Genomic DNA, 25,666 nt, shown 5'->3' on the forward strand with positions numbered 1-25,666 from the left:
CACACTTTTACAAACCCCTGTCATCTGCTAACTAGTTAAAAATAAATCAATTTGAACATATTTAAATAAAACATAAGTTAAAAGTTCGTACTTGCAAATCTGACTTAGTCTTCGAGCAGTTCTTGCTTTTCGGCGGAGTCACTCGCGCTAGAAAAAAGATAATTAAAAAAAATTGATGTTGGCGCACCGCGCAGAATTTGAGAGCGAGGGACGTCGGCACAGTACTGCTCGTGGCCTAAGTCTTATAAAACTAAGAATCAGCCTCAGTAAAGGCAGAAAATGTCTACCCAAGGTAGCTATAAAATATGATGAGACAGAAGCGCATAAACATAGAGACAGTCAAAAAAGGGTACAAAAATCCCTTTGCTAATGTCTCTGAATGTAACGTGTCCACATGTAGAAAAAAAGAAAAACATTTTCAACCCTATTAAATCTTAACCTATCCTTAATTCGATACATTATCTTACTAGAAGATAATGAGGGTGCAGGGTGCAATACTGTTAAAGCACTTAACTGTGTTCAGGGATCCTAAAAATTATTACTTATTCAGTTAGTGCGGAACATTAAGAATTTGTGAAAAAAAAAAAAAAAAAAAAAAAAAAAAGAGAATGGTCTAACAACAAGTTTTCACTGTATGAAGTATCGTTCCTTTAAGGTGAACCTACCATACACATAGCTTGTAGAATGTTCAGAATATCAAGAGGAAATAACGTGGCTTCCAACCCGCGCGGAATAAGCACTAAGGCATCCATCGTCATTTCGAATGGGAGAGGGGAAGAAAAAATGGGGGGAATCCGAGGAGAGAGGCAAAATTTGGGTTGATTTCCCCCCCCCCCCACTCCCATCACCCACTTCAATAATTACTTTAAGCTGCCTCGAGGAATATGCTTGCATATACTTGTGTGCCCCTTCTTTTCTCCTCCGTTTTAAGTTATTCAGCTCTACCTTATAAACAATTACAGTTCCTAAGGAAGCTACACACCATGTACGCCATGACATAAAACGGTTTACAAAAACCTATTCGTATTTGACAGAAAGAAACTGAGAGGAAATATCTGCCTGTGTTGTAGTGTTGTCCTGGCTTTTAACGGCGACTTGTGGCTTTTAATTTGTTCACGGACTTGTTGAGAAGAACGATTTGAATAACCAGAACGACCATGGCAATTAACACGAAGAAGAACACAGCAAGGCATGCGATTAAGATTTGTTCTGTTAGAGAGAGTCGGTCATCTAGGAGAAAAATAAGAGTAAAAATAGCTGAGTTGGTGGGTTAACTGAAAAGAGACAATTTTAAGTTCTTTCTAAAGCAACAACCTGCGTATCTAGGGGTTTTTTTGTGCGCGAAGTGATGAGGGAAGAAGACGAGGGATGAAGAAGGAAAAACTTTTCTTCCGTCCCAACCTCTAGAGGGCTTCGCCGTTTATTAATTTATCATCCCAATCTGTCTGATACGCCGGCTGGCAAAGCATGTTCCTATTTAAATTCACGACTCACACACAAGAGTGGGTGTGCAGCTCGAACTAGGAGCTCGAGTATTTAATGCCGTCCGACGAAGTTACACAGAGTAGTAAACAACTAGTCATCACCTCTCGGGCCAAAGCGTTTAGTGTGCCGCCGCCTGCTACGAAAACCCAAAGACCCAGCGGGAAAAATGGGGACATATTCCCATCCAAATGCAGACCTTAAATACACCATACAACAAAAGACTCAATTAACGCCATAGCGGCCCACGTGCTAACATACCAATAGGAAAATATTTACATTCTTTGTCACTGCCACTTGCAGTTTAGTTCCGCCGAATGTAAATACATTTACTAAAGTTCGCGAATTTTTCACATTTTGGCTATTGCTTCTTCCATTGTAAAGGAGATATGAGTTTGTTATCAGCATTAATGCATAAATTTACACTGATCGAATCCAATGAGTCGACTGACAGAGGCTAGAGGTTGTGTCCAGATGTTGATATTGATCGTAAGGTATCTTACATCTAGGAGTCTGCGCCCAGATGTTGATATTAAACATAAAATATCCTTCACCCAGGATTCTGTGCCCAGATGTTGATATCAAACATAAAATATCCTTCACCCAGGATTCTGTGCCCAGATGTTGATATCAAACATAAAATATCTTTTACCTAGAATTCTATGCCCAGATGTCGATATTTATCGTAAAATACCTTATATCTAGGGGTCTGTGCCCAGTTTTTGATATTTAACATAAAATATCCTTCACCTAGGATTCTATGCCCAGATGCTGATATTAAACATAAAATATCCCTCACCTAGAATTCTATGCCCAGATGTTGATATTGGTCGTAAAATACCTTACATCTAGGAGTCTGTGCCCAGTTGTTGATATTTAACATAAAATATCCTTCACCTAGGATTCTATGCCCAGATGTTGATATTGATCGTAAAATACCTTACATCTAGGAGTCTGTGCCTCAATGTTGATATTGATCGTGAAATACCTTACATCAAGGAGTCTGTGCATGTCCAGATGTAGATATCAATAGTAAAATACCTTACATCTAGGATTCTGTGTCAAAATGTTGATATCTATTAAATTATCCAGTGAGTTAAGTGAATTTGGAAAGGCTGGAACTTCCAGATTTCAAATTCATCACCGATCAACACTGAACTGTCGGCCACGCCTTTGCTCGAAACCTACTTAATCTAATAGCTAACCTTTGCTTGCGGGACTCGCTGTAGTCGGGGTCCGCGTTGTAATCACAGAGCTGCTTGTCGATTGAGACTTGGAAGGAGTACTAGTTGCAGTTTTCCCCTTGGTCACTTGAGATGAAATCATGGTCGTGCTTTGTTCAGCCTTTGTGCTGATGGCTGAGCTTTTTATCGCCATGGATTTGATGATTGTACTATGACTAGCAACAGGACTCACTGCTGTGCTACGATTAGTCACGGCTATCGAGGTTTGAAGCTGACCTGTTATCGAACTCGATGATGAATTGTTTAGTGCAGAGGAAACGCTTCCATTTGAGGAGACCCCAAACACGGAAGATGATGTTACCAGATATCTTGATGAAGGGACCTGTGGCGAATAGGACTGGTTCGATGGGGTATGTGATGCAATTTGTGTAGTGCCATGCGTACTGCTTGTCGCGACGGTTGCGAAGGGAGAAACTGAAAAGAAGTCTTGAATTAATCAAGGAAGTCGGCATTTCACCTACTTTTATCATGTTCATGTCATTATGCTGTCATAACTTATGTGAATTTCACACCCAAATGTACATGGACTGAGCTCAAATCAAGGTCTCTTGACGGTTGCAACAAGTTCACCTCGTGCCCTCCAGAGATTGAGCACCATTGTTTTGGTCATTATCAGATCTTTATTACAAAGAGAAGGGAAGGCGGCAAGGAGGGGGGAGGTGGTGGGGGATCCTGATCCGGTTTTACACGTGAAATCTTGAGGCTATCGCGAAATGAAATAATAAATTTGCGGGCCACGTTTATTTCAAGAAGCAAACACGCCTCACGCTGGTTTATAAATTCACGAATCACAATCGAATACAACTTTAATGTCATTTCCCTAGCCTGAGCAGAAATAGGAGTTGAAAGCCTTATAATCAAGAAAATACTTTCTTTATACATTACTAAATTATCATTAATTACCAAATAGGTAATAAAGAATCGTAAGTTCAGATAATTAAGTATCGGGGTTCGAGTACCGTATGGCTATTTTTTAGAGATGGTGTTTACTGATCCAGTGTATTACTGATTTGCTGAGGGAAATTCAATGCGCAGGTAAGCTTTTTTGATGTCCCATATGCGCATGAAACTTTTCACTATAAAGTAAATCAGGCAATAGATTCTCTGCTTCAGCAAATTTATGCCGGGCACTGGTAATCCACATGTAATGAAATATTTGACTATTTTGGTCAGTAATAATTAGTCAGCATGTTTAACAAATAGATTCTGTGTTCCCACGTTCCTGTTCAGCACTAGATCACAGACAAAGTCAAAAGGTAGCAGGTAAGGAGAAGAAAGTGGTGTACGAGGCTTAGCCGTGAGTGTTACTTTTTTTACTTGCCACTTTTTGACGTCGTCTACGATCTATTACTGAACAGAAGTCTCAACACAAAGTCTGTTGTCTATAATAGAGAACCAAAATGCTGTAAATGTTAAAGCCATCATAATGTCCTGGCCTGTAATTGCTTATAAGTAAGAAGCAATCAAACCCCGTGTGTAATTCAGCTTATTTTATAAATGTTTACCACGAAAAATAAATCATGATCAAGTTTGGAGATCCGCTGTTAAGATCAGTTAGCTTGCGACAGTCTGAGCAGCTCGATTTCCGTACATACAAGAAATAAGTATAGGTAATCGCATGGGGCCGAGTAAAATTAAGGATTAATATCACGCGTGTTTTCGGAAGTTGCTGAAATTGCTCGAGTCGCGCAGCGACTCGAGCAATTTCTGCAACTTCCGAAAACACAAGTGATATTAATCCTTAATTTTACGAGGAACCATGTGATTACTTGTTTATAATATAAGGGGCAAAATGTTTTCTTACTGATCTCGCGCAAAACGGGACGCCATTGTTACAAAGCAAACAGAAATTTCTTTACCTTGGCAGCCGTTGCTAAGCGATTTTCAGCCAATCATTTTCAAGTAATTTTGCCCGGGGCAATTACAAAACTTAAGAAAAAAATGCCCTCTGTCTTGACCAATCACAATTCAGTAATTTTGCCCCTTATGTTATAACAAACTGATCTCTTGGTAGATAATATCATAATCACATTTGAGTAAATTCTTTGAACCGACCAACTGCCAATTTTTAACACGTTTATCTTGTACATCCTTCAATTTAGTTGGATTATTAATTTCCTTGACTCAATTTGCTCTTATTCTTCTCTTATCAGTATAGGGTGTTGTTAAAGAGGGGCTGTAGTATGTATTAACCACCTCATTGTCTAGTTAAAGTGATAACTTTCAGCAGTAAAGCAGCAGTAAAAAAACAAATTCCATCGATCATGATGGAAGTAACCCCTTGTGCCAAATTCTACCTGTACCTCGAACCTGAGATCCTTAGTGATAGTCCGGTCATAGACCAACCCCTGAACAGTACCCATCCGCGCCACATATAAACGTTTAAAATGCGCGGAACCTCGGCCCGCCGGGGCTCAACTCTTATATAAAACGTAGGAATTCGAAGGAGAACTTAGGACTAGAACTTTCAAATCACTAAATTTTAACCACCTCAAGGTACAATGAGCCTTAGGTACCATAATGCTATATTTTGTGCCCGATTTTGGTAACAGAAAAAAATTTTTTTTTCCAATTTTCCACCTGTGGTTACCATTTTTATCCGGCATAGGAATTTTTTAGCAGGTACACGATGAGGTTTGCCACAAGATATGTGTGCGTGGGAGCATTCAGTGGATTCTTAAAATTCTGCAATGCTAAGGTGATGACCTGGTGTCCAAGTTTTCGATCTGTTCCACATGCTACTAGTTCGAAAACAAGAGGACGTTACTTCAGGAAGATACGTATTCACAGTCTACTAACACAACTTACTACGCCTTAAAATGTAAGTTAAAATTCTTGCTTAAAAAAAAAGGCGAACTTCGTGAATCCTTTAGGTATTTTTTATCTTAATCGTGATTGGATTATAATCATGTAGCCGAATAAAGTTCATTGGTGCCAGGTTAGTATTTAGGGCTTTCGGAAATGCATTCTGTCTTCGAACCTTAGAGATCTAAAATACAGCAATGCAAAACTTGTAACCAGAAATAAAATCTACAAGGTTCCAATTCAGTAAGCACAATTATTGATCGTGATTGGATTAATAATTCATAAGAGACAGCGAGTGCAGTATACCGTGACGGCTTTCAAACCTGACTTCTCCGCGTCAGACCCGACGACTCGTTTTCTGGCTCATACAAAGACGTACCTGAATTTTGAATTGTGCTCCAGACTGGACTGGGAAGTACAGCTAAAACAGAAAAAATTAAATACGAAACTGAGTATTCTTTCCGAACACCACAGGTTATTCATGATCAAGCAGTATCTTTTTGCGAGAGCGAGCCAGTTACTCAGAGCAAGTCAATTAAATGGTCGAACGATTTAAAACATAACTTTAGACATAACAAGCACAGTTTTTTTAGGTAATCGATCAAAATACAAGGAAACGAGAATCGAAATACATAGGAGGAAAAAATGTTACGATCTAAGAGGCCATACTACTCGATCTAAACATTCTTCGTTCAAGTGTTTGTTTGCATTCAAACAAGATCCGTGGTCTGTTTGCACACACATCTCGCATCAACATCAAAGTCTTGCTCATAATTAGCTTCTAATAGCTTCGTTAGGTAATTCAGACATGTCTAATAGTTAAAGGTGATGCAAATTCTCAAGCAAGTAGCACAACGAAAATTGCACAACAGAAGTGCTGAAATGTGCGCGTATCCGTGACAACTGCTACCTTAATCAATCGACTCGTGTACCACCCGGAAATCAGTGAAATATTGTGTTCGACACGATATACAACTACATCTACAACAACTTTTCTTTCTTAACACCAGATAGGAGCCTCAGCATTAGGCAGCTTTTACGAATTTGTGTCTCGTGCCGCTTAAAAGGGGCTCGTAAATTGACAAAACCTCGTTTAAAACTAGAAAGGTTCAACTACGTGGATGTGTGGAGTGGTGCCGTCTCTGTCTCATTGTTTCGCGTAAAAAAAATACTTGATTTTACTTACATGTGGTTGAGTTCTGTGCTTTTACCTCCGGTGTTTCGCAAAATGTACAAATTAATGTACAGAACAGCAGAAAACCTATAGCATTTGAATCAGCCATATTGCAATCTAGTTGCCCTGCTCAGACAAGGACAGCTATAAGTATTTTTGTTAATATGAAACCTAAGTATTGTTGATCACTGACCCGCAACAAAGGAAGTCATAACTTCCTCGACGTCACAATTAAAATAGTTTTAGTGTTACTGTAGAAACATGGATTAGAGATGATCCTTGGACACACATAGGAACTTATTAATTCTGTACGGTTAATTCACTAACTTTGGAAAAGACGTCCCGTTACAAGAGTTCACATCTTGGGTGGCCGTCGAGGCTGAGGATGGGGTCTCGCGACCATTTAAGGAACAAGAACATGCATACCTCCAGAAATTCGAAAAAACTATTCATCTATGTATATTTTTTAATATACATTCATGAAAAATATCTTTCATAAATAATTCGGCTGGTTTGACAGAGTTTTTCTTACTACTTTTCTGCTGTTTATGTTATGAAATACGGAATAAAACTTTGCCTTCGCTGAAAGCGTTAGTGTGCATTTCAGTGAGTGAATACTTTTTGCGTTTTTCTCTTCCCTCACTTATTGTTGAGGTGATAGCAAAATGAAAGTAAGCAAAACCAAGACTGAAACAAAAATGTAAGAGAAACTTTGAAAAGTCCCAGAACTTGGTACAGACCCTCGATTAGTCGAGTGAAAGCCCGGTCCAGTTTTATCCAAAGAAAAAGTAGAAGTTTTTAATTGATTGTTAGACGATTTTCTAAGGGTGGATTCGCTTGACATCGCGCTGTCATTGATCAGACTGATCAGGGTAACTGGCGCTATTATCTAAACAAATCAAATGAAAAACTAACCTTCTCGCAACCTTGTTGCGATCTGGTCACTTGCGCAGGTTTTCCCGCGCTTCAGACCGGTTTCCTTGATCTTTCTTTGAAATGAAAGGAACAAAAAACTAAAATCAAACGGCAAATTTTAAACCGTATTTTGAAATATTTAAAACCTCGAATGATGAAATGGAACATAACCAACTTATGATGGTCAAATATGGCCATATTGGCAAATAATTGTGCAGTTTGTCCCACAAAGCTCAGTATATTAGCGAGTAGAAGGAAACTAAAGACGTACAATGGTTGGCCCAAGTCATTTATTAACCCTTGTAAGTGTGTCCATTCAAGTAAATATAATTGGAGAACGTACTCCAACAGGAGAAGATTAACGGAAACACTTTAAGGATGAAAGCTTTCAATGCTATATTCAAATTTCAAACAGTAAAGTTGTTTATATTTTTCTGTTTTCTTTAACTGTAATGTACATTAATTTGCCAAATATTTTAATTAAAACCTTGAGCAAAGAAGAGCTTTACGGAGCATCAGTCATTGGCTGGATTAGATTGTGTACATATTTTAAGACAAAGTACAGAGAACTTTCTCATTGCAAAAGGAACACCATTTTGAAAACAAAAACAAATTTAGCCATTACAACCACTAAATGCTGCCTAAAACAAGACAGCTGAAGTTGACATGAAATTAGAATTAAAATGATATCTTCTGAAATGAAAAAAGATACATGTATGGGAGAACTGAGTGTTCAACAACCTTCGATAAATATCCGTGACCTTTCTACACAGGTTTATCATCACTTAAGGTCTAACTGGATTCTACTAACAACTCCCATTTTGTTGAAGTTACACTCATCTTCAACAAGTTACACTTTTTCACCCCAGAACTCTTGAGAACTTCTACTGAACCTTCTGGATATTACAAGACAATTTGGGATGATAATGTTAGCTGGACTCTGTGAATATTTTCTACAATCACATAAAGAAATAGCATAGGTGATGTTTAAGACAACCTAGAATAGTGGATGGCATATATTTGTTAACTGGTGTATGAAATCTTTTGCTTTATGTAGGTGAAAAACAAGTCCGTGTAGGTTCTCTACAATGCTCTGATAAGCAATGAATGGTTCCATCTACAAAACTCCTTCAGCTAATTTATGTAAATTTTTCTTTTAAATGATCCAAGCTGTTATATTATTACGGTGGCCCAGAAGGCTCAACGCAAACAAAAAATATACTGCAGCAAATAAAAAATATACTGCAGCAAATAAAAAAAATACTGCAGCAACTAAAAACTATACTGCAGCAAATAAAAAAATCAAAACGCAAAGAAAAAAAGTACCGCAGCAAATAAAAAATGCAACGCAAACAAAAAATACTGCAGCAAATAAAATATGCAACGCAAACAAAAAAAAAAAGAAAACGCAAACAAAAAAAATTGGAACGCAACGCCAAGGAAGACTGGGTAATAGTTCTTAGTTTCCCGCCAACACTCGTTCCATCCTTTGCTTGTTCACTTTTCTGAAACCATGTTTTGCAGCGAACTTATGACAGTACCATGCTGCTCCTTAAAAAAATCGATAATAACTCTATTTTCATACCCTTGATGAAAGTAATCTTCTATAATCCTACGCAGATCGCTTTCGTCCATAGCCAAAATTACGGTGGCCCAGAAAGCTCAACGCAAACAAAAAGTATCCTGCAGCAAATAAAAAATATACTGCAGCAAATAAAAAATATACTGCAGCAACTAAAAACTATACTGCAGCAAATAAAAAAATCAAACGCAAAGAAAAAGTGCCACAGCAAATAAAAAATGCATCGCAAACAAAAAATACTGCAGCAAATAAAATATGCAACGCAAACAAAAAAAAAAAGAAAATGCAAACAAAAAAAATTGGAACGCAACGCCAAGGAAGACTGGGTAATAGTTCTTAGTTTCCCGCCACCACTCGTTCCATCCTTTGCTTGTTCACCTTTCTGAAACCATGTTTTGCAGCGAACTTATGACAGTACCATGCTGCTCCTTAAAAAAATCGATAATAACTCTATTTTCATACCCTTGATGAAAGTAATCTTCTATAATCCTACGCAGATCGCTTTCGTCCATAGCCAAAATTACGGTGGCCCAGAAAGCTCAACGCAAACAAAAAGTATCCTACAGCAAATAAAAAATATACTGCAGCAAATAAAAAATATACTGCAGCAACTAAAAACTATACTGCAGCAAATAAAAAAATCAAACGCAAAGAAAAAAAGTACCACAGCAAATAAAAAATGCATCGCAAACAAAAAATACTGCAGCAAATAAAATATGCAACGCAAACAAAAAAAAAAAGAAAACGCAAGCAAAACAATTGGAACGCAACGCAAAGGAAGACTGGGTAATAGTTCTTAGTTTCCCGCCAACACTCGTTCCATTGTTTGCTTGTTCGCCTTTCCGAAACCATGTTTTGCAGCGAACTTATTACAGTTCCATGCTGCTCCCTTAAAAATTCGATAATAACTCTATTTTCATACCCTTGATGAAAGTAATATTCTATAATCCTACGCAGATTGCTTTCGTCCATAACCAAAAGCGAGTTCCAGTTCATGCTGTTTTGGCGGGAAACTAAGAACTATTACCCAGTCTTCCTTGGCATTGTGTTCCAGTTTTTTTTGTTTGCGTTGCATATTTTATTTGCTGCAGTATTTTTTGTTTGCGTTGCATTTTTTTTATTTGCTGCAGTACTTTTTTTCTTTGCGTTTTGATTTTTTTATTTGCTGCAGTATATTTTTTGTTTGCGTTGAGCCTTCTGGGCCACTGTATATTATGCCACCCTTTGACTGAACCAGTGTTTTGACATATTTAATATATGTTACTAAATACAAAAGTTACTACATCTTTGAGTTAGTACCAAATGGAAAATATCTTTACATGATTCCAGCAAGATACAGCATCAGTGTTGACTTCATAAAAAAGTCCATAGTTGCACATCACTTTCTCTGTAAGAAAACTGTGACTACCCTTGCACAAAGTTTCTTCCATAGCTGATACTTCCAAATGCTGCTTAATAATTGGGTGCTTTTAGCTAATTCTTACTCACCATCAACATGCATTTAATATACAAAACCTGAAGTTCAACTATTTTCAATGATTTTTTACGGAAAAATAAATCCATTCATGCTAGATGTTTGTTAATTGGACCAATGAACATTGAGGATGCTGACTCTGTTAAATGAACCACTAGCAAATATGTCCACCGAAATTATTCAAATTGCTAAAACCAACCCCTGTGATACTAGAATTAAAGCAGTTTGAATGTCCCTTTTGCAACAAAAGAAAGAAAAGGGAATAATTATAGATTGTCTGCACGAATGTCAATAATACACTTTTGGCCCGTCAAACATTCTCTTTAATTTACATAGTGTTTTTTTATTGTATGATCTGCAATGTGAAACTTCTACATGATAATAATTATCCTCCGAGGGTAGAGAGAATATTGTTCAATAATGTCAAATATTATTTCTAAATATTAGCTGAAGTGCAACAATATCAAACAAAGAAAATTTCTTTCATTTTCATCTTCAGAAACATCAAAATAGTTGTGCAGCAGTCATTTTGAATTCAGTAGGACAGTTACCTCTTTTGGAATGATAATAAAAAGATATGGTATACCAATCTGAGTGTGTCCATTTTTTTACAGTAACTATCAAATAATTATTTTAACTTAAATTAATTGACATAAGAAGGGGAGCAACTCATAATTACCTTGCAAACTATCAGAGAGGAAAAATGAATCCCTAGTCACAAGTTATATCTGTTGTGGTGTATTTTTATCCTCAGCTTTAATTCTACATATCTTTGCCCTCAACTCATTGTAATCAAGTATTATGTATAGACTCTAATTGAAGTAAAATTTAAAACTAATGATAAATGGAACCACACTGAGCTCTTCAAGGATAAAACTCCTCATCAATTTATCATAGTGGGGCTCCCATGTGAGCAAAGCGCACATGGGGCAGAGCCCCATACCCATGGAATACGGTCAACCTCTTTTCGTTTGGTTGTCATGTGACTGACTGAGTGTATGTACTTACGTGCCTTCAGATTGCACGGGTAGGGTAGGGGAGACTATCAAAATGAAAGGAGGGGTGTCTCAGGCGAGTCGTGGCAAATGCATATCTTTTTTGTTATCATTAATATTACAAACTTGGGAGCTCCGCTTTAAGGCTTGGCTAAATCCATATATTATGTATATTTTGAAATTAAGAGTCAAACCTGTATTAAGCAGTCACCCACTTGATGTGTGGTTCTCTTTCAGTGGCCATTCAAACAGGTAGAGGTGATCCCTAGAGGTGAAAATTAAAGTAATTACGAGGATATTATACTGGGTCTTTGAAAACTGACCGCTTACTTAACCCTCAGCACTCAAGATCTGACTGTCAATTCTCTCCTCTAGCTGCTACACATTTCCTTGTGAATTAGTAACAAGAATTTGGTGTGTGATCATGATACCAACCTCTACCTGCGTGTTTGCTGGATAATAATTATGTGGACATTTTCAGGAGATGTTACATATCAATTACTTTTGAGAGTTAAAATGTTAATACTGTGCTGCTTAATACAGGTTTGACAGCGTCTCATTTTTAACTTTACCGACAACCAGATCGTTTATTTTCGTTTTGCTTATCCAGAACCCTCAGCAGAAGCATGATCATCATGAACCATACCATAAGGCCTAAGATGGTAAACCATGTACTCCATCACATACATATTGTTTGGATTAATGTAATGAAAAGTGATGGCATGATCTGAACAACACTCAGGTCCTTCTTTAGTTGGATTGCGATCATACGACCATAACCAAAAATCTTTAGGTAAATATCCAGGAATCAAGTGGTGTTCTGGGGGGAGTGGCATAAACGTCTCTCTTCCACTGGAATCTCTTGTTTGATCGGGTTTCACTCCAACGGCATTGAGACATTTTCCAACTTCCACATCTTCGGCAAAGCTTGTAGTTGAACAAATGGAAGTATCTCCTAATGCTTTCTTGAATCTACGAACTGTTTCCCGACTGAATACATATCCAGCTCCGCCGCTGTTGTACCCACCGAATGTCTTAAAGTGTCTTCCAAGGAAATACGGTTCGTCAGGATTCCTTTTCGATACAAAATGTCGGAGATTTTCGATGATAACATACGTATCGTCGTCTGCTTTAATAAACCAGTCAGCATCGTTAAGGTGATGAGTATAAACATAATCCCAAGCAGCTCGGGTTTTCGACCACAAGTTCTCGCGTCCCTCTTGAACATCGAGTCCGATCGCGGGAAACTTTGGGTCCGCTTCTGAACTCATAAACAAAAGAATATTGCACCGCTTCCCCCATGTTTCCTTCACTGGTTTGCCTTTGACGTGCAGCGTTGAAGGGCTCGTCATCACCCAGCACAAAATCCTAATCTTCTTTAGCTCCTCAAGAGCCTCCTTATTCAAAGACAGATGGTGATGATGGTCTTTCGCATCGACATTAAAATCCACTGGTGAATCGACTTTGAAGTTCCGTCCTCTATATATCATTTTATGTGTAATATCTCCTTCATGGACCTTTTCTGGAACAAAAAATTGTTGCAGAGCCTCCTTCTGATTGAACCGATTTAGAACAGAAACGACAAAAACCCCAAAAACAAGACCGAGAGCAAAGGAAAGAATCGTTGACCGTGCAGTCGCCATGTTACACAAGTAAGAGGTAATGATGTACACTGTCACGCAACCTCGATGTGGTGTAATTAAACGATCGACGAACAAAAGATTTGAACGGGTAGACAAATTGTTTTTGTAGCGCTTCTTTTGTCTTTTTTAGTCACCATTTTTTCAGTCAACGTTTCTGGTTTAATTTGTAAATTTTGTCTCGCTATCCAGGTGTTCAAGTGTCTGAATTTTCTATTTTCACTTTGTATTTCGCCGCTAGATCTTCGTTACATGATTTCCATATCAAAAAATAAACTCCCGGCCACGTAAGTAACTGAATAAACACCCAACATGGCAATCCAAATATTTGAAATCGAAAGAAATAACTTGGCCATTATTAAATGCCATTCGTGTAACTAAACAAAAGACCTTTTTTTTTTTTTAAAATGATATCTATCGACTACGTGTCATCTTTCCGTTATTCGTGCCTCCCCACTTATCGACCTTATCCATTTCTTTAGTTTCCGTATTTTGGGGGTCTCTTACACGGTGATCGACCAAGAATCTTTGAGTTGCGAATGAAAAGTGGTTCGTGTCAATGGTATAAATTATGCACAGGAAACCGCTTATGAAAAGGGCTTTTTTCAGAAAGACTGGTCGAACCAGAAATATCAGACAACAAAAGGCTACTACAGGTCGTTGAATTGTTTAAATATTGAAGAGAGAATCTACGTATCGGAATTTATAACAATCGGAAAAAAAACGACTGGATAAGTTCTTAAAAAATACTCAAATGGGAAACAGCTGACCATAAAGAATTGCAGAGGTTTAACGATTAATTAGATGGCTCTTGTAAAATTCTCACCCGCTTCAAATGTAAGCAGGAAATTACCTTAAGAAAAAAGAAATGACGCTCATCAACATCAAAAGATTTAACGCAGGAAGTTTCAAAATTTTTCCCTATGGAACGGAATGGAGAAACAATTAAGAATCACGGAAAATATTTCCAAATAAAGAGAGGCTTGGGGAAGAGGGACTGCTACCGTAATGTGGACTCTAATAACTCTTTTTTAATAACAGGCACGCGGTGCAGGCATCTCATTGGGGTAAGTTAACACTGCAAGCTCGCCATTAGAAAAATGGTGGCTTGATGGTGTGTTTGAAGAAAATGCTGAGAAATGAATGCTTGTACTGTACTTAAAAACACCTCTTTTGTGGTTTCTCTCTATAGTATTCATCAGCTGTCTTTAGCGTGTGCCTAAAGCTCAAAAAGGAAAACTTAAAAAAAAGGAAAAAGAAAAGTGTACCATATCTCCCCGGCGGGGAATCGAACCCCGGTCTCCCGCGTGACAGGCGGGGATACTCACCACTATACTACCGAGGACACGATACTATTCAGCGTGAACAAATATATAGTAATAGGTAGCCTACATCAATGATGCGTTTCGAGTACATTTCGTTATGATCTCAAGAGTATTTTAACACTGCTTGTAAAGGAGGCGAGTTGACGAAACTAGAGATCTATTAACCGAGGTACTCTGAACAAAAACACGATAAAACTCTGAAATGCGACTGTCAAAATTGGAAGGTTGAATATTCCAATCGAAGGAGCCCTTTGTTAATCCCAAGAACTCCCTGACAGCTTTTCCTTCATACAACTGTCCACTACTTTTTTCTTGAAGCAGAATGTTCTTTTTCATACTTATCGTCTCGCCTTTCGAGTGCTGGTAAAATGCCTTTCCGAGAACATAAGTGAACCCATGTGTTTCAACAAACTCACGAATTGGAGTCTTTTTCCTGATCGTCAGTTCGACAAACTTTCCAGCTCCCACAGGAACTAGCATGGCACGCAAAGCATCAAAACTAAGCTTCTCTTCTGTCTTTGTAGAAGTTCTAGGATACAGACGTCCTGTGATTAGCTGTGTAAAGCGCGTTTTCCAGTCTTCCGCTCTTCCGAGATGAGCTGCAATCTTGCGACGTTTGCAAAGGTGTCTTACATGCGATTTCCACAGAACGTTGGAGTTAGAGATATTGTTCCAACGTCGACAAACCTGACTCGTAATGCACAGCGCTTTCGCGTCCAGGAAGGAAAATATAATCAGTAACACATCTTCCCCTACAAACTCCATAACGAAATCTCTCCAACGTAAACTCCACAATCCCACCGTGTTTTGGCGCGCTTTGAGCCTGCGGTATAGCTCAATAGTTCTGCGGTTTCTCTCCGAGGGGAAGGGTTTCGAAAATTCACATCTCAGCTGTGGGTAATTTCTCGCATACTAGCTCTTTTTTCGGCACAGATGAATTTCTTTTCGACGACTTGAAGAGGTATAAACAGGTTTTAAGATGGCAGAAGACGAAGTGAAGAAAACAGGAGGCCAAGTTGATGGTACGTGATTACATCTTGCCAGCTTTGTTCAAACCATGGTCCCAAATTAAACTCGTGACCTAAATATTCATTCTCGGAAAATTAAAACTTGGAATCTTGAAACGTTAAGGGTTTCACTGATTTATATACTGCATTTATGCGCCCCCATTCCCCCCGCTCCAAAACGGGAAACCTGAAATTTAGAGGAGCTGAAACTTTTAAAAGAGTACGGTTTGCGAAGTAAAGGTTAACTTAGGGTAGGTGTTGGTACGTAACCTTACAGTAGTTTCCCTGTTCTTTTCTTATGTGTCTTTTTAGATGGCAGCTATGCTGTTTTTTTTATATATTCAATACTGTTTCTAAAGTTTCTAATAAAAGTATTTGAGACCAATTTTTTCTTCATTTTAATGGCTCCACAGGATCCTCAGGATCGATTTACTATTTTATCTCCCAGTCGCTAACAAATGCCGAACTTTAGCTATGAACGGGGGACTAGAGAGATGTGGAAACAGAAGTCATTTTGCCTTATTAGTTTAAATTATTCCACGGCACATTTTCGCTAGTAGGGTTGTTTCCTAGTTGTATATATTGTCTAAACAATTGTAAAATTAGTTTTAATTAATAAAAGTAAAAGTTTCTAAAGAAACTGTGGTACTGCCTCGGTGGGGATAACGAGGTAATTTGGTATATCCACTTACTTGAAATTATAAATTGGCCACTGTAATGAGTTAAAAAGCTTTTTAACATGTTACGGTGGCCAATTTACGATTTCAGCTTAACTGATATACCTACTTACCTAGTTTTAACTAAATTTGTATATTTTTATGGGAGAACTGTGTCTAAGAGTAGCATGCAGAAAAAAAGTACTCATTATGTACAGAGATATGATCAATGTTTATTTATGACACTAAACAAAGTGATTGGCCTGGAATGAAACTATGATTTTCAGTTTACATAATTGTGTGATCATACTTGATTTTGGCATGTAGTAGCACTTCACCTGGATACTGCTTCCTTAACTGATTGTTGAATCATTGATCAGTGATATTCTTTTCATATACCAAGAAACCCAGTCATTTCCTATTTTACTGCCTAGTGATCTACCAACTGATCCAAAATACAGAGAATTCCTTGGAGCTCTAGGGACAGGCTTGACCTGTCACAACTTGTTTCAGCTTCTATAGTAACTAGTGGTGTTGGTACTCCACTAGGATGGGATGGTTTTTTGTCATCGCAGGCAACCTTTCAGAATTTTTTCAGGTTTCCTTGACAGCTCTGTATGTGACTTCCCCTTTAAACTCCTGAATGAAGAGAGGAACTTTGAGAGTAAAACATCTTGCCCTAGAACATGACACATAGACCCACCCAGAAATTTAACCTGCATTTCAAGTGTTTTCACCTAAAAGCCACTTAGTATCTGCACATAACCTTTTTTAATTTTACTTCCTTTAGAACTTTGTTTGGCTCTTATTGATGCTGCCAACGATAAAAAGCATGAAGTGCGACAGATGATCATGACATCTCTGCATGAACTTGGAAAGAAACAACCGGAAATGGTTCTAAGTGCTGTCAAAGGGTATCTCGTCAAACATCAGAAGGTTAGTTTGATGATGAAAATTATAGGCAATTTTGTTTGATGCGTGTTCATTGATATCCATTCCTAGTGTTTATTCATGCAGATTTATAGAAGACTAGCAAATAATGAAGATGTGACAAAGGAACCCTTAGGACAATCTTCTATAGTCCTGAAATTTTAAAATAACATTCTTGCCCTTTTAACCTTCTGCGGTGGTCAGGGTTTTTGTTGGGAGGCTTGTCTATATATGTCTCTATACAGATTCACTCAGACACCTATTTTTTTTAAGTAGTGGGTGTAGAATAGAGAGAGCCAAAAATATGGTGACAAAGTCAGTGATAGACCAATAGTTTGATGTAAATCTGATATGCACTGTACCAACTTCTTTTCTTTTTTGACATAGCTTTACTACATTACTTTCTAATCCCTTTGACTCTTGTTCAAATATCAATGGGAAAATATCAATAATTATGTTATCCAGCAGGTATCTAAATATGATACACAAACTTATTAGCTAAAGGGTGTTACATAAAGGCAATACTAATTTATCATAGTTATAGAATTGGAGTAAAAGGGTCTAGTAAACAAGCATCATGAGTTTATCTTTTTTATTTTGTTTTTAGCTCAGTCAGGGTCATAGGGTTGTTCTCCTGAAGTCAGCTTCAAAGATTATTCATGACACACTAAGTACACTGTCACTGGGTTTAGGAAAGCAAATGATCAAGTTGGCTTCAGCAGAGATGACCAAGAGCAAGGTAACACTAGTAATAATAATGATAATGAATAATAATTATAATAAATGATAATAGTAATAACGTTAATAAGAATGATAATGATAATATGTCATGAGGGAACCCAACTATAGTCCTGTAGGTACAATAGAATTTATTTTTATGCTTTTTACAACTGGTTTTCATCAAATTTAGTGTAATTCCAGGTCATTTAGCTGGTGGATAGGTTTTTTTGAGAGCCTGAGTGAATTTCTGTTCCTAGAAGGGTCTTCACCTCCCAAAGATGCATTTTCCTGCATTTTAGGTCTATTTTTATTTATTTTTCTTTTGGAAGTAAATTGATTCTAACAAAATTTGGAGATTTATGTTGTGATGAGTACAATGATATTTCTGTACTGGCTTGGTAATAGGCCATTGCTGTTCACACTATTCTGCTACAAGTAAGAGTGCTTAATGCTATGATTAAAAATCCTGTACTTGTTCTCTCTCACTTTTGCTGCTATTTTAGCCAAAAGCATCATGTCAATTCTTAGTTAAAAAACAAGTTGGTATTTTAGTTATCCCATAATTATTTTTCATTTAAGTGTCTGCCACTACCTGATCGTCTGTCATTTGCATTGCTTAGGGTGAATTAAAATATTGCTATATGTGAACCTAGCTAATTTGGTATAAAGCGTATTAAGAAGTTTTTTCTTATAGAATTAGGTTGGGGTTCTTCAGGAAAAATTAGCTAAAGAATGAGATTATGATATCAAAACCCTTGCAATATATGTTGCCACATGTCTGTTCAGTGTAATATATTACAGGTGATATGGAAATGTAAGAAATAACAAAAGTAGTACACTTAGTAAAGGTGGGTGCATTAAAAAAGTGGTGTTGATTTTGTGATTAATATTAAGGAAGTAGAGCCTGATTGGCAGTCTGCAGCCTCTGAGGTGTTAGTTGCTCTGGGAAAAAGGTTTGATCATGAGGTTATGGCAGAGCTCCTGGACAAGTTAGCTCCTGGCACACTGCCCCACTACTTTGTTGTGCAGACTCTGGCATCGTTCTCTATTTCTAATCGTGAGTAGTAAACAGTGTACATTTTTCTGTTGATACAGATATGTTGAAATCTTGAAGATTTTCATGATTTCTTTCATCTTCATTCCCCTGACAAAGATCTAATGCTTGAAACGTTAGCCTCAGAAACTCTCTTTAGTGGCCAATTTATGTTATCAACTCAGTTTATCAATTAAAGTAATTACTTAAGAAACCCACTTCCCCCCCCCCCCCCCCCCACCTTTATTTTCATCTTGGTTTGCTGTTATGAGCTGTACATGTACTCTAATTATTAGAATTAGCAGTGGAGATGGAGTGGGGGAGGGGAGGGGAGAGGTAAAATGGACAGGAAGTAGGAGGTCTATAAAAGGGGAATCAGTTGAATAAATATAGAAAATTTAATCTCACAGTAAATGGTATTTTGTTAATGGTTAGGTATAGTGGGCAAGCAGTTAAATTTCTTTTTTGTTGTTCTTTCTCTCAGCCTATGGTGTTGTGCCTTTCCTGAAAGACATCCTTGGCCGCATGTTGCCCATGATGGGAATGGCCAAACAAGACAATTTGAAATGGGTCATTGCTAACTGTAAGGGAAAGAGTTAGACCAACAGCATGTTGCATTAGATTTAAACTGCAGAAAATGTGGTTCTAGGAAGTTCAAACTGAAAACATTTGTGCCAAATCAATAACAAAGAACAAGTGCATTTGCTTGTCTTGCAATCAAGAAAAGTTTTATTTCAACCTAAACCTTACAGCTTCCTTGAAGGTATTCTTGTAGTATAGTAATGCATGTTTTTTCATGCATGGCATAAGGGATGGTTGTAAATATAATTCCTGACCTTTTAATGGCAGCAGTCTGCTTCTGTATTTCAGGTCTCTGGAGAGATTTATTTTCTGGATGGACCCTTAAAAGCATACCTATTTTCATGCACCCACCAATAACGTAGCTCCATTTTCTGCCTTTAAAAGCACACACAACCCACAATTCCTCTATTCGCTCTGACGAAGGGCTAACGCTCGAAACGTCAGCTTTTGTAATCATTACGGTGGCCAATTTACCATTTCAACTTTGTTGATATATCCAAATTACCTATTTTCATGTTTGATGTTTTTCTTACAGGTCTTGCCAGATTTTGTGAGAGCATTGTTGACTATGTTGCAAATGCAGAGAATGCACCATACCCTGATATTGCAATTGACAGGTTTTATGGTGAAATATCATCAGCTTATGACATCTTATTTAGTGTGTGGATCAGAGCCAGTGAAGCAAAGGTAAGATATAACTAAGAATAAATTTGATTTATTGACAGTACAGTACTTTAATACTTACAAATGGTTGCTTTTTTTGGGTTTGGTTTAGAAGATAATATTATTTGTTTTCTAGATTAGATTAGCTGTTGTGGATGCTATTGGTCACATGACCCTCATTATGGCAAAAGACAAGCTAGAAGAGCAGTTGCCAAAGTTACTGCCTGGTATCACAGCCCTGTACAAAAAACACACAGAACACTACCTCATTACACAGGTAAGAATTTGCTATAAGTAAAAGTAATTTCTTTGCTCTGATAAGTGCCAAGTTTGCTGTAATTTTATGTCTGAAATGTTCCTCTAGTAAAAATTTTCTCCATTCAGAGGCTTAACCCTTTGATCTCTAATTTCTCCTGACAATATCACCCCTGGATCACATATGAAGGTCACAAGAATCAAGCAAATAATCACCAATTAAAGACTGAAGCTCTCGATTAATTCTTATACGAATTTTCCTCATCAGTGCCTTGGGTACTTTAAAAGGAACAGGATGGAGAATATGCATACTGATGTCACAGTGTAAAGGTTTACACTAAAGCATGTGTAACTATCTTTGATTCATAGGCTATTTCCTTACATTTCTGCAGGGTCTTTGTATGGTTTTGGAAGCTTCTTGTAAAGATGGTGGTGAAATACTGTTTCCTTTGGTGGACAATTTATTGGGAGGATTGCACAACATGGTAAACTTTGAAATTAGTTGTTGTTCTTTTTAGTAGTATTTGATTTTTTTCCTGCCCAGAATATTTTTTATTAGCTGAACTTGATATTATTGAGCTTTTTCACATTGTCAAGTAGGTTGATGCAGATTATGTTTAAAATGAATTGGCACTGATTGTTAATTTTATTTCAAATAAGTGCTTTTTGAAAAATACCAGTAGTACTGACTGTTTATTTTTTCACCAACAGCCGTTACTACTGGTTGATCCCTAGTGGATTATAATACCGGTAGCCCCATTGCTTTTTAGTTAAAATTTTCTTTTGGTTGATATCTGGGACATATTAGCCCAGAATCAATTGTTAGTCTAAATTTATTTTTGAAAGAACATTGCAATACCTCCAAATTGATGCTATACTTTTTAATGGCTTATTGAGTTGTCCAAGTAGAGTAGAAAGAATTTTTTTTTGCGAAGGAAAAGGGGAAGGAAAGTAGAACGCTAAGAAAAAAGAATTTATGGAGCAGAGATGAGGATGTACAACAAACTCATTCCATGGGATCCAAGGGTGTTGAAGCAAACCCTGGTCACAGGAGTCAACCAATAACCACTTATTTCAATGGACACTATAGTCACACACTTCTCTGTTTCTTATTTTGTTGTTTTCTAGGCTTGTAACATGCCAGATTTTTCCAATCCAATCTCAGTCAAGAATCACAATGAAGTTTTGAGATGTTTTTCTGTTCTTAGTAAGTGAAGTTAGTCTTCTCTAGAACAACATTTTGTCAAGTTTTTAAATTTTACTGCAAGGCTGTGCTCTAAAAGTGCCCGGTGGCCCCTGGCACCTTACTTTTGCTCTCGGGCGACTCAGAAATTTTAGTTTTTTCATACAAAACATATGCTGGGCACCCTGGATTTCACAGTTTCAGAGCGCTGGGCTCCATTCAAATTTCCTTAGAGCGCAGCCTTGTTACTGTATAGAATAGAATTGAATTTTTCCACGGGTCTCCAGGATCTAGTCCTTAAAACGTTTGTTATGCTTGCAGACCACCACTCATTTGTGTAGTGTCTCTAGGGCCTGGTCCCCTCTCTTTTATTTTAGTTGCGTTTATATGTTGCATGAAGCATTAGAGAGAAAAAACAGAGATAACAGGTCTGAAGATAAAAATCATCTAAATGCAAGTAATTTGCGCGATAAAGCAACTTTTTAAGGGTGTCTGTGTCTATTTTTTTCCTGTAGCACCAGCAATCTCAGACCGTGTCATTGCATTCTTGCTTCAAAAGTTGGAGGCTAACAATGAAAAGACAAGAATTGCATCTCTGGCAGTTATTAAACATTTAGTCAACTCCTCTGGTGAGTTCAACATGCCCTGAATACTTAGCTATAGCGTCATGATTTGTCTTTTTTTTTAATCTTATGTCGTATTGGTACGTTGCAACTCTAGTGTAGGGGATTCAGGTCCAATTTGTTGTGAAATCTTGTCCAGCTTTAGTTTGATAAGTCACTTACTTTTGCCTATTTTAGGTTCGTACTTAGAGAACAAAGAAGAACTGATTATCGCAGGCGTTCAGATTCTGTTTAGCGACCAAAACTTGAAGGTAAAACTACTGATTGGGCAAAAAATTCCGAGTGTAGCATGTAATCAGAAAACTCGATATCCTGACGGCCCATCTTCCTTTTTTTTGGAGACACGTCCTTATCTGCGAACATTGATGTTTCCGATCTGTCTTCACACCTGTGGAACAAATTTATTGAAAACAATTGTGAAATTTGCTGACCGTCATTCTAAAAGTGTGAAAATTTGGAGAAAATAGGCAAAGGCTTTAGTCTGTATTGATTAGAAGCAATTGCCTGTGATTGGGTATCCAAACAAAATTTGTGCGAAATTATAATTGAAAAAAGAGAAATATACCGTAAAACTCTGAGAATGCAATTTTACCGACGAAGCAGTGAAAATCGATGCTTCCTAGCATTTGATTATCTATATCTTTTGGAAAAACTATCACAATGTTATAACTTAATGAATATCTTTTCACTTCCTTTAGGTGCGACATATGTTTGCTCAGTGTATAACCGCCATGGCTCATCATCGGTACCTGGAGCTGGAAGGCGGCCACAAACTGGTGAAATTTATTGTTAAACAGTGTGCACTGAGCGATGAAGAGGTTGGCGTTTTTTTTTTTCTTTTCTTATATCAAAATTACAGTTTTTGTAATGAAAGAAGTGTGTTTAACTTTCGAAATGGATTGAAGCAATTTTTGATTTAGTGTCCAAAGTAATCCGGGGTTGCTTTCGCTTTACCATACCTAGCACGTGATTGGTCGAGAAAACTCTCCCGCTACTCTCTCAACCATTAAGATGCAAAACTGAAACCAATCATGACTTAGTCGCCCACGTTTTCCCGCGCTGTAGCCAGATTGCTTGGTTTTACTTTGAGTTCTCATTGGCTCTTTAAGTTTTCCTTTCTTCTGATTGGCCGTTGTGATTACTTTGGTTTTGGTTTAACGACATTCAATCGAAAGGCGCTCTATAAGGATAATTAAATCTTACCAAGGACTCGTTGTACTTTAAGGCTTTGGGGTAAGATCATTGAATGATTATTTCTACAGAAAACCAGACGACCAACTGACGCAGATTCCATAACTCCTCAAGCTCTTCAAAAGATGTGTGAAAACATTCTTTTCCTTCTGACCACAACAGTGGATGTCATGGAACCTGTAAGTAATAGTCATGACAAAGAAAGGAAAGGCGCGTTCAGAGTTTTGCATATTTGTCGGATTGTCTTTCAGGCTCAACTTAAAAAAACGCAAAATAAAGCGCCGCAAAAATTGATTATCTTCAATACAACAAATAAAAGCGATAAATCTAATTAAGAAAAAACTGGACATCTGCGTGGAAGTTATGTGTAATTTCGCACTCTTTGCATCTCGACTCGTTGTAAAAGTTCCCTCTGTTTAACCCAATAAATTAAGTAATAAAATTTGTAAATATTACCCCATCTTCTTAACTTTCAGCTGTTTAAGTAGAAAAATGCAAAAATGTGCTCTCACAAAACACACAGGAATCGCGAACGTACTCTACCTAGCTCCAGAAAAATTTTGTTGGAGTGTGTAGCGAGTGTTACTCCTACCGCTGTCAATGGTTCCGTTCCTTTGTAGGTACTGTGGCCATTCTTACTGGAGTGCCTTGTTCCTGAATCATTTACTCCTGCCATGAATCCTCTCTGTCGATGTATCTGTCACCTGGCAACCAAGAAACAAGAGGAGGAAGCAGCGGATTTCAGTATTGATTTTGATGCGAAGCGTAAGTCACGTTCTTGATTGTGCATGCTGCGGCTTGGACTATTGATTATATTCCTGTCATGAATCAAGGGGTGCAATTCATTTATACGAGCCATGAATTCGGCGTTTTCTATGTGTAAAGTAGAAGGATAAGGTTCAAAACACATCAGGATCCACTGGAAATACTGAAACGATCAAATCAGGAGTATCACCTCAACACTGGCTCATAATTTTCAAAAAACGGAATGAAGCAAATTTTTTTGTTTTCCTTGTGGAATCTACAGTTTCGCGTATAGATGTTAACACCTGAAATTGTAAAAATTTGTTTTATTCTCTGAATTTTATACCGTTTTCTCTATACTTTTACTTCTGTGCTTTTTTGGTCCAAATTCACAATCATGCAATTCTATGGCCATACATTAATGAACAGAAAATTTTGAAGCAAGGATAAAATTGAACTGTAGCATAATGTGTAAAAGCAGCATACCATCTGATAGATACTAAACTAGTGTGTTCCTTTTCATTGCAGCCAACATACCCAGGCCAGCAGCCATCATCTCTCGTCTATTGGTGAGTAGTGACCTTCTTCGTTAAGAATTTGCAACGATTTGCTCCTCATACCATTACTATAACTTGCGCGCACCAGGCGTTCGAGGAAGTTGAGAAAGGGGTGGTCGAAAGGGGAATAAGAAGTTTTTTTTCTCTCTCTCTCTCTCACTTTCGCCCTACCCACTCACCTTGTGCTCATATAAAGCTTCTATTGACCGCGTGCGTCGCACAGACGATGGGTCAGAAGTGATGGGTCAGTGGTGATGGTGAAACACTGACCTTACAGAAGCTTTCAGATCGGGGGAATCGATGCGATAGCGGTCGATACGCCCACGAGACGAATTTTGCAACTATTTATGTTTAATTTGTTCTTACATTTCACAACGTTGTAAGGAATGGTGATAGCAATCTTTAACAACACCTATGGAGCATAGCCTCAGACTCTGGCCGTGTTACAAAATAGTTTAGTTCCTTCGTTTGTTCTCTTGGGCGGTGTGGCTGGCTATGCATCTTACTAATCCTTCCGTTTTTCTCGTAATGTAAACTGGGACTGTTCTGATGTACGTGAAACTTACAAAGAGAACGTCATCTTCCTTGCGTTTTTCAAGCAAGGGTGGGCTGCATGAAAAGCAAGACGTGCGAATAAGCGAGAAAAAATATTGGCGTTTCATTTCACATATCATTTATTTTCCGCTCTTCCTCTACGTACGTGTTTTTCCCTGACGCTCTTTTCGTGCTTGTCCCGTGCGTGGTTCCGCCGGTCGGAATAACGCAAAAAAAAAAGAAAGAAAAAAGGTATGGACGCTTGTCTGGCTGTGTTCTTAAAGCCTTACAGAACGGATTCTAGTGAAAGTAATTGGCGCACACTTTGGGTTAAACCTTATTTGTGAACCTA

The 25,666-nt window shown here is 37.7% G+C and overlaps 4 protein-coding genes and 1 non-coding gene across 6 annotated transcripts in view; 1 reads left to right on the forward strand and 4 right to left on the reverse strand.

The window, feature by feature from the left end:
• Positions 1 to 961: 961 nt before the first annotated feature.
• Positions 962 to 6,891, reverse strand: LOC111340824 (uncharacterized). 2 transcript variants are annotated; one of them, XM_022947736.2, is made up of 4 exons: positions 6,718 to 6,889; positions 5,911 to 5,952; positions 2,688 to 3,140; positions 962 to 1,230 (listed from the first exon to the last, which is right to left on the reverse strand). In XM_022947736.2, the coding sequence occupies exons 1-4, from the start codon at positions 6,812 to 6,814 to the stop codon at positions 1,085 to 1,087; spliced, it is 738 nt and encodes a 245-aa protein (XP_022803471.2). In that variant the 5' UTR covers positions 6,815 to 6,889; the 3' UTR covers positions 962 to 1,084. The 2 variants fall into 2 exon arrangements, with proteins under 2 accessions (XP_022803471.2, XP_088608038.1); XM_088751912.1 differs by lacking the exon at positions 5,911 to 5,952 and having other exon boundaries at positions 6,718 to 6,891.
• Positions 6,892 to 12,258: 5,367 nt separating this feature from the next.
• Positions 12,259 to 13,443, reverse strand: LOC111340814 (glycoprotein-N-acetylgalactosamine 3-beta-galactosyltransferase 1). The gene is given in 1 exon segment (XM_022947725.2): positions 12,259 to 13,443. A coding segment is annotated over 1 exon segment (1,056 nt). The 5' UTR covers positions 13,315 to 13,443.
• A 1,141-nt stretch (positions 13,444 to 14,584) lies between these two features.
• Positions 14,585 to 14,656, reverse strand: Trnad-guc (transfer RNA aspartic acid (anticodon GUC)). The gene has a single exon. It is a non-coding gene; the product is annotated as a tRNA-Asp (tRNA).
• Positions 14,617 to 15,458, reverse strand: LOC148735058 (uncharacterized). Its single transcript, XM_088751913.1, has one exon. It carries the CDS (start codon positions 15,399 to 15,401, stop codon positions 14,751 to 14,753), a length of 651 nt encoding a protein of 216 aa, XP_088608039.1. The 5' UTR covers positions 15,402 to 15,458; the 3' UTR covers positions 14,617 to 14,750.
• A 34-nt stretch (positions 15,459 to 15,492) lies between these two features.
• The window catches only part of LOC111340813 (maestro heat-like repeat-containing protein family member 1), a 28,810-nt gene continuing 18,636 nt past the window's right edge, over positions 15,493 to 25,666 (forward strand). Inside the window, exons 1-15 of the mRNA XM_022947724.2 lie at positions 15,493 to 15,658; positions 17,090 to 17,235; positions 17,837 to 17,968; positions 18,844 to 19,006; positions 19,467 to 19,565; positions 20,100 to 20,251; positions 20,364 to 20,504; positions 20,875 to 20,967; positions 21,611 to 21,689; positions 22,181 to 22,294; positions 22,466 to 22,539; positions 22,987 to 23,106; positions 23,551 to 23,658; positions 24,100 to 24,244; positions 24,752 to 24,792. Of these exons, the coding sequence (XP_022803459.2) occupies positions 15,616 to 15,658; positions 17,090 to 17,235; positions 17,837 to 17,968; positions 18,844 to 19,006; positions 19,467 to 19,565; positions 20,100 to 20,251; positions 20,364 to 20,504; positions 20,875 to 20,967; positions 21,611 to 21,689; positions 22,181 to 22,294; positions 22,466 to 22,539; positions 22,987 to 23,106; positions 23,551 to 23,658; positions 24,100 to 24,244; positions 24,752 to 24,792 (1,650 nt within the window). The 5' untranslated portion in view covers positions 15,493 to 15,615. The remainder of the gene's footprint in view (positions 15,659 to 17,089; positions 17,236 to 17,836; positions 17,969 to 18,843; positions 19,007 to 19,466; positions 19,566 to 20,099; positions 20,252 to 20,363; positions 20,505 to 20,874; positions 20,968 to 21,610; positions 21,690 to 22,180; positions 22,295 to 22,465; positions 22,540 to 22,986; positions 23,107 to 23,550; positions 23,659 to 24,099; positions 24,245 to 24,751; positions 24,793 to 25,666) is intronic.

The sequence above is a fragment of the Stylophora pistillata genome, chromosome 3 (assembly GCF_964205215.1).
Source record: "Stylophora pistillata chromosome 3, jaStyPist1.2, whole genome shotgun sequence".
Classification (NCBI taxonomy): Eukaryota; Metazoa; Cnidaria; class Anthozoa; order Scleractinia; family Pocilloporidae; genus Stylophora; species Stylophora pistillata.

Bases quoted from the DNA above. Each gene is read 5' to 3' on its own strand.
- LOC111340824 (XM_022947736.2), bottom strand. From the start codon at position 6,814: ATGGCTGATTCAAATGCTATAGGTTTTCTGCTGTTCTGTACATTAATT. The intron at 3,141-5,910 runs GTACGTCTTTGT...ACTTCTTTTCAG, and splicing joins GAGCACAATTCAAAATTCAG to TTTCTCCCTTCGCAACCGTC. The intron at 1,231-2,687 runs GTTAGCTATTAG...TTTTTCTCCTAG, and splicing joins AGCGAGTCCCGCAAGCAAAG to ATGACCGACTCTCTCTAACA.
- LOC148735058 (XM_088751913.1), bottom strand. From the start codon at position 15,401: ATGGAGTTTGTAGGGGAAGATGTGTTACTGATTATATTTTCCTTCCTG.